General features: G+C 38.2%; 1 protein-coding gene across 1 annotated transcript in view; it reads right to left on the bottom strand.

Annotated features, from left to right (window-relative positions):
- Nucleotides 1-8,263: 8,263 nt before the first annotated feature.
- LOC139742059 (multidrug and toxin extrusion protein 1-like) overlaps nt 8,264-13,118 on the bottom strand; it is a 77,731-nt gene continuing 72,876 nt past the window's right edge. The window contains exons 12-15 of the mRNA XM_071652620.1: nt 12,354-12,423; nt 10,823-10,955; nt 10,005-10,099; nt 8,264-8,881 (exon numbers count right to left, since the gene is read on the bottom strand). Of these exons, the coding sequence (XP_071508721.1) occupies nt 8,264-8,881; nt 10,005-10,099; nt 10,823-10,955; nt 12,354-12,423 (916 nt within the window). The remainder of the gene's footprint in view (nt 8,882-10,004; nt 10,100-10,822; nt 10,956-12,353; nt 12,424-13,118) is intronic.

The following is a 13,118-nucleotide window of genomic DNA, read 5'->3' as shown; positions in this document are numbered from 1 at the left end:
AGTTCAGTAGGTAACAATGTTTGGAAATGTGTGCATTTTATTTCAGTTTTCTGTATTTTTCATTTTTTATTTTATCATTTTTTTGCTTCATTGCTAAGTATGAAGTATACATCTTTGCATTCTTATACCAGTCTCAGAGAAAATGCTCAGTGCCGTTCTCAACAAACGGGTTTCTCTTTGTATTTTAAATAAAATTCTAGTTAAAATGCTAGTTCCAGAGGGCATCATGAAGACAAAATGTAAAATTGAAACAAAAATTAAAATTGAAGAATTTTTTTTTCATGGTCATGAACAGAACCAGAATATCAGTTTTGTTTGGTGTTATAGGATATTGTTGGAATATCAGTGAGTCATTACATGCTGCCTACCACAGTAACCAAATACCTTGACTCAGTCACATTCCTGTACCATGGTAGCAATTCAACTGCAATTGTTTTGATAGAAAATTAATGGAAGAGGAAGAAGAAATAAAACTCATGTACATGTACCTTTAGATTGTAATGTGCAAATCTGTACCAAAAACAAACTCATTCTGAAGTAGAGAAGTCACAACTGAGTGAATGAATGAATGTTTGTGATGAGATGACATGTCTTGTGCAGAATGTGTAGCAAAATTTAAAGTTTGTACTATTTATGGAGAAGGGAAAAAAAATGCAGAAATGACATCCCAATCATTTCGCTGCAAGACCATTTGTTCTAAGAAGCTGTATCGACTTCTACAAAGAAGTCATATGAACAGTTTTGTTTTTACTTATAAAGTATATATCAGTGCACTAACATTTGTATTTGTGCATATGCGCCTCTTTCAAAACATACAATGTATCATTCAACCTCTCCTTTGTTTATTTCACAATGTTACAAGACAGTGAAGAAAAGTCAACACCACGCCAATCATTCGTATAAACCAATTCGTCGTCCTGTATTTTAAAATTGATTCACACATACAATACATAGAAATAAACAAATAAAGATATATTTCATAGTCGTAGAGGATAGCATGTAGAGAATGCAATGTATAAAATTGCAAAATTACAAAGACAGATAATATGCATTCAGAAGATTTCAAGTGATGATAACTTGCACAACATGTGTTTGCAGATGACAGCCATCAATCACATACCACATGATTATGTGTTTAATAACTGCAAACTTCTATAGACTGCACTGAATGACCCAAGAAAGAGTGAAAAGTGCAAGATATCAAAATTTTCAACTCTGACACTAGTTCTCAAACTGTGTGACACACAGCAGTTGTAGGATGCTCTGCGCCACTATCCCGATTCTTTTCTTTCTTTCTTTTCGGAGTTGAACGCAAGTAACTTTTAGTAGCTCACAAACAGGTTTCCACTGGGAGAAGTGAGTACACGTGTAGTAGTGTAAAAAAAAAAATAATATGAGAGAAGCACTGGACAAAGACTACAATTTGGACGATACTGTTGCTTCTTCCTGAAAATTACATTCCTACAAGTCACATTCCAGCTTTGTTTGTTTGTTTGTTTGTTTGTTTGTTTGTTTTTTCAATATTTGTAATCACACCCTGATAGTAGATAATTTTACAGAACCCAACCCTGGAATTTGAATAGCAAGTGGGAGGCTCACAGTGCCCAAGTTTCCAGGTTGTTCAGTACTTCATAGATAGCAAAGCATGTTTCACCACCGAAATTGATCAGATGGCACACAATTTACAAATACAGTCAACCTTGCCTAAGTCGAATCTATTTGGACTGAAGAAATAGCTTCGACTTGGAGATAATTCAACATATGAATATAGAGAGCAGAGGACTTGAAAAGACCTTTGACTGGGGCGATTATTCGACTTATGCGAGGTCAACTTAAGCAAGGTAGACTGCAGTTTACTACAGTACATGTATTTATAGCAAGACAGACAAAAAGACTGGGCATAGTTTGGGAGGTAGATATCCTTTTTATACATGTGCGTGACTACAAGATGATTGATGAGAGATTCAAGAGGAGTTTTTGGCTCCCAACAAAACAAGAACAGGACATCACAATAAGGACCACAGAATGCATACTACATGTACATGTATGTAGCCCGCAAGTCTTGCCAAACAGTTAAAGAGTTGTCACATCCAGTTCAAAGACTTTGCAATTCTCTTTACACTCAATACATGGCTGCCATGAATATGGATTTAAACAAGGTTTCTCCAAACTATTGTAGCAGCACTTCAGTAGATTTCCATCTTGAGATTAGCAGCTAATCTCTGCAAATTAGGCACACCAGTGTAAGTACACCTCTATACACTTGGCATTGGTGTAGGAAGAGGCTTTGGAGAGCATCAACACTTTGAAACACTAAACATTTTATGACTGTATTGTTGTACATTGTAGAATTTAAAGAGGTGTATTAACCAAAATATTTTCTAAAAACAGCAATCCTGCATATTCTGAATTTTCTGATTTGCCCATCTTCTGCACTGATAAAAACTAAAAGTATGTTAACCATTCTGTGATATACATAGTTGCATAGCAAAAATGTGAGTGCATGACGCATAAAAATGTATGCAGTTGGACACAACATGACTTGTGGTAAAATCCTTGGCCACTAGTGCCAATCCCAAACTGGGAATATAGGAAATGTACTGTCTTTACTTGACACATTCAAGTAACTTTCAACACAATAAGCATCATGATGCATTTTCATAGAAGCTATCACTTAACGTGATGCACATTGCCATGAAACTCTTTTGCCCATTGTTTCTCACCCAGCCCATAAACTCAAACAAATCCAAAACAAAATATGTAGTATGTTCATTAGATCTTGTTCACACCCCTTCCCCCTTTACCTCTTGATCGTCTGAATGTGGATTCATACATATGCTCTGCCTAATCATTATCACACAATGACATACACATAATTATGTATCATCCGTATAGTAGAAAAAGTTGCAATAAAGTATTTCTCCTGGAACATTTTATTTCAAATGCTATAACCATGGCTCGACACTAACTTTTTTTGTTTGGTGGCCCGATGGGGCCACCAAAATCCTAAATTTCAAATTTTTGGTGGCCCGAGAGAAAAATTTGGTGTCCCGAAAAAAACCAATAAAAAACATTAAAAGTCCTTTTTTTTAATGAGTCAAATATTTAATCATGATAGTAAGAATTAGAAGTTGGACGTATCTATTAACTCATAAATAAACTTCAACAAACTTGCAACACTCACTCTCAGGCACTCACTCAGTCCTTTTCATCCATCCTTTAAACAAATTTAACTGCTAATTTCCGGCGCACAAAGTTACGAATTTATTGACATACTTTTCAAAAAAATTTGGTGGCCCGAGGCGGGCCACCAAATTTGTCCTTTTTTTCAAATTTGGTGGCCCGACTTTCATTTTTGGTGGCCCCGGGCCACCGGGCCACCGTTAGTGTCGAGCCCTGCTATAACTGCAATATCTTCGTGTCAATAACTTTGAATTGATTGAAGTTGTTCTCCACTGTATGCTTTTATTTGCACTTTTATTGCAGACATAGAGACATTTTCGCAGCTGTGAGGAAAGCCTACATGTACAGCAAACCATCAACAGTGCAGCAGCTAGAGAACAAGCACATGAAATACATCTGCCTTCAGCTGAAAATAAATTTTTGAGTTGGGAATCATGCATTTTGGTGCAGAGCCTTGAAGGTAGTGCAGCTATCATATATTTTTAAGGGCTACACAAAGGTACACCTGTGGCATCTTTTTTTAATCTCTCTTTCTCTCATTCTCTCTCGTTGCACACATTCACTCGCCTGACATGCAGGAATTTGTTATCAGGAGATTGGTAGTGCACAAACTTGATGACTAATCTCATCATTTTTTTGTGTCATCTCTTCCAAAAAGGTGAAGTACACTATTAAGGGATATGGACTCACAATTCCAGAGGGATGCTGTTACATCATTACATGGACCCACACTTGGTCATCTGCCATACTGTATACGCCATATATTTCGCGGGGGTTTTATTTTCGCGAATTTCACGAGTCGGGAGCTATTTGCGAAATTAACAACACACGAAAATATTACCTTCCAAAATGAATCCCTTGCCTTGATGATACGAACATTTCAGTACTAGTATACCATGTCACGGCTTACCGAACAGACCATACTGGCTAAGCTTGTTTACGTACATATAGCACGTCCACGTCTACTTACGAATACTGTAGAGAACCAATCCATTATCGCAAGGGGACCACTCATTAGAAATCTAGCGCGATGGACTTAACAACTTCAAAAAAGTTGAATTCTAACTTACTAGTTCGCAGAGTTTGGTAAGTTTTTTTTCATGCAGTGTATAACTAGTATCACTCTTATTTGCTAGTAAGTTAAAAATTCACACTTTCTTTGCCACTTCGTATTTTCTCTGGTCCCCCAATCGCGAATTTAACCACTCGCGAAAATGTGTGACAGCGGCAATTCGCGAAAATTTATGTACGCGAAAATTATAGCGTATATAGTATTTTCAATGTCAAAATAATACTATAAAAGATTTTTTTTTTTGCTTTTTTTCTTCTTTTTTGCGTACAGATATCTTTGTGAATGAGGTCATGGACATTTTTGCAAGATGGTGTTTTCTCGATTTGACACTGAGGTTATCATTTAGTCTACAAATACCCTTATAGCAATATTTTCACATGCTGTCACAGCACAGTATTCAATTTGCAGTCCACCAGTGATTTGTGATATCTGTGGAAATTTAAACCCTCATGAAAATATAACAGCTTTTGCAGTACCAATTCATAATTACAGCACATATGTCAAAAATGTAAATCTCAGGCTGTCTCTTGATTCAGCCGTTGTTCCTGTCTGGTCTCATCCACAATGTACTACATATGGATCCGTCTCAAAGACAAAGTTTGCTTGCGGCCTGGTTGCACAAACTAGCGTGCACATACATGATCTACTTTGAGTGGACGGTAATAATTTGGGTACTAAGCTAGCATTACATAGTCGATCATCATTATGATGATAGCAGTGATCATCATGCCATTCAACAGTGCCTTCTCCGAGTCCAGGGTTCACGTACTTTTAACATCAAATGGTATGAACATGGGTTTTTCTATACCAGTGAAACAGTGTGAGTGAAAATGAACTTAGGGTAAATGTTTTCTTATCTTTGCAGAGGGCATAACTAGTGTAAGTCTTGCGATGCTATGAGACAGGAACAGAGGGCCGAAAAACAGCAACAACAACAACAAAAGTGTCACCTCAATTGGGTGAAATGCAAGAAGTTCCCAAACACAGGACAGAAGAGAAGTAGCAACATGATACCACAGTCAAAGAAGAAGAACAAAAACATGAAGAAGAAAGATGTGTTAGCCTACTGTCCATTTAAAACTACATTGCATCTTGGAAAGAATTGGCAAGCAAACAGATGGTGACAATGTTAAGCAAGCATATGAAACAATGTATTTCTTTTTTTTTATACAGTGTCTGTACATTCTGTATATCGGTAGAATCATCAGCACAATATACACATAAAATAGTAATTTTAAAAGCCCTAGAGTCCAATAAAATCTGCCAACAGAGGCCGACTGAAAATGACAAGCTATGCAGACCTACCACCACACAGTTTGTTACATAACAAACATATTAATGAAGATACCACAAGGTCCACATGACAGCACATTCAAGGTGACACTGTTTTCAAAAGGACATTAATGCTTATTACTTCATACATGCTTAATAAGTCCTTCTTGCCCTCACAAGGAAAACTTTACTGCATACGCCATACATCATGTGAGTATGATATTTTGCAAACTGGGACTTGTACGACAATATTAGAAAAGTGGTTGAAGTTCCAATCAAGAACCACTGAGATGAAATGATAAATAGGTATTATCAATCGTCAGGTAAAATGTGTGTGGTTGCCAGCCTTGGAGATATATATAGCACATTTGTGGTATGGGAGGCAATATTTTGCTGTTCATTAACTTTGCAAGTGCATCAGTTGCCTTGCGAATCAAAACAAAAAAGCCGCAAAATATACCAAACATACAGCATGTGTTGCTCAAATACAGCTTGCATTTCTACATGTATAATGACCATGCAGCACTGCAAAAAGACATACACTCTCTTATATTATATATCTAATATCAGGTTATCAAAAACTTGCATGACATTGTTGTGGCACACACAAGTGGAATGGTATCCTGATAAGAATTTGAAAGTGTGTTTTGTTTTGTTTTGTTTTTTCTTGAAACTAGTAATAATACAACAAGAGTAGAAATAAAAACCTAGTACTGGAAGTATCTCTAAGACAACAGTCAGACAGACATACAGACACAAATTTATAAAAAAATAGATTGATATCTAAGATATAGATTTGATCTAGATTTGTAAACATCAACACTATATAATATCTCACTGAGTCCATTTGTGTCATTTGCATAATCAACTTCTACACAAAAATTAGTGGCCATTTCAATACAATCAAGAGATGCATGCTGAAATTTCATTTACATAGCTCATATATATATCTACACAGAATTTCACAATGTCATTGATTGAGGAATACATGGTCATGTTTATGATGAACAGCATTTCTGCATGTATGGTGAAGTATTTCAACATAATGTTCTAATTCTGCCCATAAATGAAAATGCAATAAAACACTAGGAAATCAAAGTGGTCTTTCAAAGCTGATTCTATACATATTACACATAAATGTAAAGTGTTTGCATGTACAAAAAATAAAGAATAAAAATGGGCAAATCAACCTCTAGAAATATCTATCATGACCAATATTCATGTGGCTATGCCACACACAAATGTACAATCAAATCATATGCATTACAATCTCATTATTTGGACAGAGGCCGTCTCATAATGATCATGCTTTCACAGGCCCTCCAAGGTCAAATGCAATATGGGTGCAGTGGTTGTTATAATGCAAAACTTAACAAACAAAATGATATCCATTGAAAACCAGGCTTCATTTTGAATGATATTGGTTCTGTTTTGAAAGTGTGATTATGCCACTTTGCATATATCACTGTTTTCATTGGCATATCATGACACACTACAAAGTTATCAACCCTCACTGAAGACACTGTATGTAGAATATACAAACCCACTGGTAGGTACACAGAGTTGCATAATCTGTCTTCTTGTTTGTGAAAACATCAGGAATCTAACTCTAAAAAAATTCTTTGTCTCTTGGCAAATTTTCTTCTAAACATAATTTGCACACAGACAGTACTCAAGCTCTCTTCCCAGCACAGTTGTGAAATTGAAGCAAAGTACATAACATTTTCTTACAATCTTTCAACCTCACAATTGGTTTTTCAGCAAAACAGGTGAATTGTCATACATACGGATATGGTACAACATTGTACCATCACTAGTAATTAGCAGTGCCAACAGTACTACACGATTATTCATTGACTTCTAATAAGTCCTAACAGATTGACACCTGTACAGGCTATTGATGAGATAGCCATAATACATCTTTCACATTACTGCCTAGTGCAAATAGTGTATATTGGGCAAGCATATAATAGTTTGAGGACTGGGACTTGTAAAGACAATTTTGCAAGTGGTTAGATTTGCAAATGACAACCGAAGGGACAGAAACAGAAATAAGCCTCATCCCTTTTCCTGAAGCAAAGTGAGCAGTTTCCCACCTTGGTGAAAATACGTATACACTATACACTGTATAACTTTGAATTTGAGTTACAGGAATATTGGCAATAATTCTGTGTGTTGTGAATTCCGCAAAATCAGGTGATTCATGAAATTCACGATAAAAAATGCAGAGAAACAATGATGACGAATACAGCATATTCTTCAAGAATACTGCAGTCTCCATGTGGAATTACATACCTGACATTACAACAATTATACTGGGTCTATTCTTTGTTTGAATGAATGATGACATATAATGACACAAATCCTGCCTTTATCTGTTTCTAACATTTCCACCCAATGCAAGCTATAATGATGGCATTCTTTCAGCAGTCATCACCACATGTTGATGCATAAATTGTTGACATGTTATATTCCCCGCTATAACATGCGGGTGCACTAATCGCTTTCTTCATCCCTTACAATACTGCAGCTCAAGAAGAAAAATTTGTGCAATCAGTTCCAGCTATCTCTCTCCCTCTCTTTCTCTCTCTCTCTCTCTCTCTTAATCTTTCTCTCCTAATTTCTCTCTGTCTCTCTCCCCGTTCACCCATCTGCGGCAGACTGAAGTGAACTGGTTGCAAGTCTGTACTACAATGCAAAATGTTGGCAATGAACAATCTCCCACGGGTCCATCTCTCAGAGGAACAGAGACGTGTGCGCGTCGCCGCCATCGAACACCGCCGGCGAAGTCGGGATGCTCGTACTCGTCTCGTTGGCATAGAGCTGCTCACGATTCAGCGCCAAGACTCGCAGGAGGGGGACCGTGAGTTGGCGGCAGACGGCGGCGAGCGCGACGTACGCCGAACCCATGATGAAGAGACACAGGCACCGGCGGACCAGCCTGCCAAAATTGGCCGGCACGTACCCTTCTTCCCGCCCCTCCGCGGCCTTTACAACAGCGCTCGACAACGCTCGACTATCACTGCCATTTACGTCCGTGCCGTAGGCGGACACTTTGGATGGACTGCTCTCCACAGAACTGACCAGCAGGTATCCATTTTTGGATGGCACCATTTGACTACCAATCTCACAAGTTCTTGGCGTGCCATCGGTCTCATTGTTGTTGTGAACGGGGCTGGATAGATTTGATGATGACAGTGCATCGCTGTCAAGACGATGCCGTGCCAACGTCGGGTCTCTACTGCAACTCGCCTTGCTGCTTTCTTCTTCTGACTGCGAATCATAGCCGACCTTCAGCGGCGGCGCATTCCCATTGCTCAGCTCAGTTTTTTCAAGCCCAATCCTCTTTTGAGCCTGAAGAAAATAAGAATGTACAAAGTTCCTATGAATGTCTGGATGACACTAATTTGCTACAATTAACATTGCCTTTGTCTGCAAAAGGAAATTATGTTATCACTCAACAATGTAAATATTAGTGTTTACATCTCAGACATGTTCGCTGTCTGCTAAAGAGTGTTGCTTTCCCAAAATAGTCCAAATGTCACCAATCTCTGTGGTAGTCTCTTACCAGGAGTTAAACTGATTTTTTTTTGTCATTTCAGGTTTTTCTGTCATTCTTGTAACAGTCAAGCTTTTCTTCTTATAAGTTTATCATTGCCATGGGGATTTCTGTCAGCTTTCTCCATTGCACCACTTTAAGCCCCTTGACTGGAACAAGCAAATGGTTCAGATTTGGAATCCAAATAATATTTGCTATATGCATAAAGTCTTCACATTTTGTCATATGCATGAGGGTCAGGATCCCACAATAATGACTCCGAGCTCCTGTTGCACAAGAGTGTTTGGCAAATATTTGAAGACAAGCCTGTTCTGGGATTAGAATGCAAGCTGAATGTCCTTCTGCCCACTACACACAAACTTTTCCAAACTTCTGATCATTCTTACTTCTCCATGGCCCCATTCAGAGTACAAGAAACCATGTGTAGTCTACTATGTAATAACTTTCCATAGTTTGGAGCACACGATCACACTAAAGACACACCATGTGGAGTTTGAGAAATGTGAAAGTACTTGTAGTTTTGCGCAAAATTTGTGCGCCCTCCTTCAACCCATTGGAGGAAATTTGACTGTGTATCAAAAATGCTAATGCAAGGCATACAGAGAGCAAAGTAATCACAATGTGAATAACCAACATGAAGTGGATCTAATCATGTGACAAACTTGTAACGGTTTCAGTCGTGTGTGGCCACACTACACAAAACTATGCAGAGTTTCGCGGGAAGTGAGAAACTTCCAAAGTGCGAGCAGGAAGTTTCGTGAAAAGTTTTGCTGGTACCTTTTCAAGAAGTTTGTCTTCAGACTCTTCAAACTACGTATGAAAAGCAAAGTACTGAGAAGGGAAATGACGCATAGTATTAGCGTGGCCTGACCAGGACTCATTTTAATCCTTCATTCCTAGACTTCCACAGACAGTTACCTTTTTTGTTTCTCTTCTCCAGTCAAGTTTAAAGATGAAGATGACAAAGAAGAGAGCGTGGGTTAGGAGCCCCAGGGTCATTCCACTCCAGAATCCTGAACAGAAAAAGATCAATACAAGACACAATACTGTAAAACGAGGAATGTTCGTGTGCATTCTAATTTCGCGAATTTCGCGAGCGCCAAGATTTGCGAAATTAAAATGCACGCGAAAATTCTTGTCTACACTATATGCATTGAATGCCAGTGGCATTATGCCAGTGGCATTTCGCGAAAATTTCATGCCGCAAAAAAGCCGTCGGCTCCAATTTGCGAAAAATTCATGCCGCGAATATATCATGTTTTACAGTACATAGACTCTTTTACTGTGAATGCTCACCGAAACTGGCTGTTTATTCAAAAGTTTCATGCATTTACATGCGGAAAATACATGCATGTACAATGTATGTGATGTTTGGAATGCGAAACATAGCGTAACTATTGGAGACCTAGACCACAATCTACACAAAATTAAGATTCACTGCTTCTCTGTCAGAAGGAATAAAACTGTTATTAAGGACTACTATCAAAACTCACGCCAGCTCATGTCATTATTATATCAATCATTTACTAATTGAGTCACTGAAGGTTTCTTGGTCCTCATGTTTCCTACACCAGATTAAACCATTTCCTTTCATTCTCATGCAGCAGAGCCAGTCCTTTCAAAGCCATGTACAGGTCTATCAATTTTAAAGGGACTTGTCCATTAATTTTGTCTAATATGAATGTTCACTCGGAGATAGTGGCATAAAACAAGCACAAAGCGTGACAAGAACTGACCGTGGACACCCTTGCCGACGGCAAACATGAGGGAGATGGCGATGGGCAGGCCGATGAGGTAGTAACCAAGGAGATTGACCGCCGCCCCTATTGCTTGCCGCCCCGTCCCACGGATGATGCCTCCGCACACAGTCTGTGTGGGTGGATAAGGATTTCAGATGGATTCCATGATCAAGCGAACTCATCAACGATTTGCTTTGTACCTCAGCCATTTGTCAAGTTTTATGGCTCAGATACCTCTATGCTCACTACACTCTGATCAGGCTCATTTCCTTAGTTGTGATGGAACAGTGATTGTTGCTTATAAAATGGAAATGTAAGTTTGCAGGGTGGTCCACAACTTGAAATTTGACCATTAATCTAAGAACATTGCAGAAATTGTATGTGTGCAAAGCGCACATCACGAGCACGTTGTAAGCAATATTTTGCAGCTTATCTCTCTTTGTGCTGCTTACAATCAATGTTCTCTCTCATGTTCTGCACACAAATATCTAAGTACATGCACTAGGCAGTTTGATGCTTCTTATGTTTTTCACATGTTTTTCACACGTTTGAAAACATTTTATTTTGAGCTTGTTGCAAAGTTTTGAGGATGTTGCACAAGAATTTCAGCATGTTGCAGTGACATGCAGGAACCCCTCGTGTACCACCCTGAGTTTGTGTAATTACTGCATATCACATTCACCTGTTCTATTCAAGGGCACACTTGCCACAAAGTTTGAACATCTTAAGACATGCCCTAGCATGGCCAAGATATTCATTATATCATTATATGTACCTGTGCATACTTGTTGCTGGAAATAAATGTCATTGAACTGAAACTGATACACATATACAACAGTGATCACAGTATGAAATCGCATAACAAAATGTAACACAGTAAGGCAATAATCATACATGTATATTGAACAGAATGTTACGGTAGAAGATTAATGTCAGGAGAAGAAAGGTCATAAAACATGATAGCATGTACCTGTATTTAAACTACATTATAAACAAGTGAGGTTGTAAATATAACTAAAAGAAAGTACAATTCTTCTGTGTAAATGTTTCCATCACATGTAACTAAAAATTGAGAGCAAACAATGTCATAGCAAGGTTATTTCCTGCAATTACCATCACACCTGTTGCGTTTGGCCTTGTCAACGACATATACTTTTTTGGGGGTTGAAATTAGCAAAAGAGTGAGGCATAATACAACCCCCACCTTCATCATTTTGGTCAGAGAAAAGTCCAAAATATTTGAAAGAAGACATATAAATGATTTGTATACTACAATCTTTTTTTCAAATGTTCTCCCCAATTCATGGAGGGATGAAAAACAGGAAAGGTATGTATAACAAACAACAAATCTTGAACTTCAATCAAACTCTCACTACCCAATCATCGGTGGACTGACTACTATGAGTGTGAATTTTACCTTTTTTAATAAATTTTTCGACGCTGTCTAAGTGATCATGCCATGGTTGATTATCTACGTAAGACCATGTGAGGCTATATATTAAGAAAGGACTGCATCCAAAGAACTTACAGCTGTCGCATCAAGAACAGAAAATAGGGCGCAGACTGGCAAGATGGTGGAAGCCAAATTCACTATTTTCCTGTTGGCACAAAATGTAAAAATAAATAGATAAATAAAGCATTGAATTGATGATATCAAAAGAATCGAGTAAAACAGTTCATTTGTCTAACTCCTACATAATGATTGTCAGTCTGCATACGTAAGAATGAGATTACAGTGATCTTCGATGGATTTCCTGGAGTGTAAAATATACAGGAGAAAAAAAAGAATCAATGATACACAATCAATGACATCTAATCATAAAGATATGAACTGTTTACAAATTTCGCAATGAGAAGCTGAAACACAGTATGAAATACAGTCAAACCTGCCTTAGCGGCCACCTGTCTATAGTGACCACCTGTCTATAGCGGCCACTGAAAAATCCCCCCGAGAGAAAAGCCCTGTTAAAGACCCTGTGTATAGCGGCCACCAGTCTAACGCGGCCAGCGGCCACAAATTCTGTTTCCCGCGGTAGATTTTAACCTGTCTATAGTGGCCAAAAACCCAATGGAGCCGTAGCCGAGCCGATAATTCAGCGTGTTTTTCTGCTTTGTAGTCATGCCAGTCATTCCTGGGCAACGTTCAGTGATTGCCACCGCTGCATTCATCACTCATTCAGTCATAATAATGCACTAGTGTTAAGCTTTTTCACGACTGTACACATGGTACTGTGCAACAATTTAATAAACACCGGTGTTAAAGGACAAGTTCACCTTCATAAACATAAGGATT

Source organism: Diadema antillarum, unplaced genomic scaffold, assembly GCF_040938485.1.
Source record: "Diadema antillarum isolate AM-2024a unplaced genomic scaffold, OU_Dant_1.0 seq00000975_RagTag, whole genome shotgun sequence".
Taxonomy (NCBI): domain Eukaryota; kingdom Metazoa; phylum Echinodermata; class Echinoidea; order Diadematoida; family Diadematidae; genus Diadema; species Diadema antillarum.
Note: the sequence above shows the minus strand (reverse complement) of the source record. Positions and strands in the feature narration are given on the sequence as shown.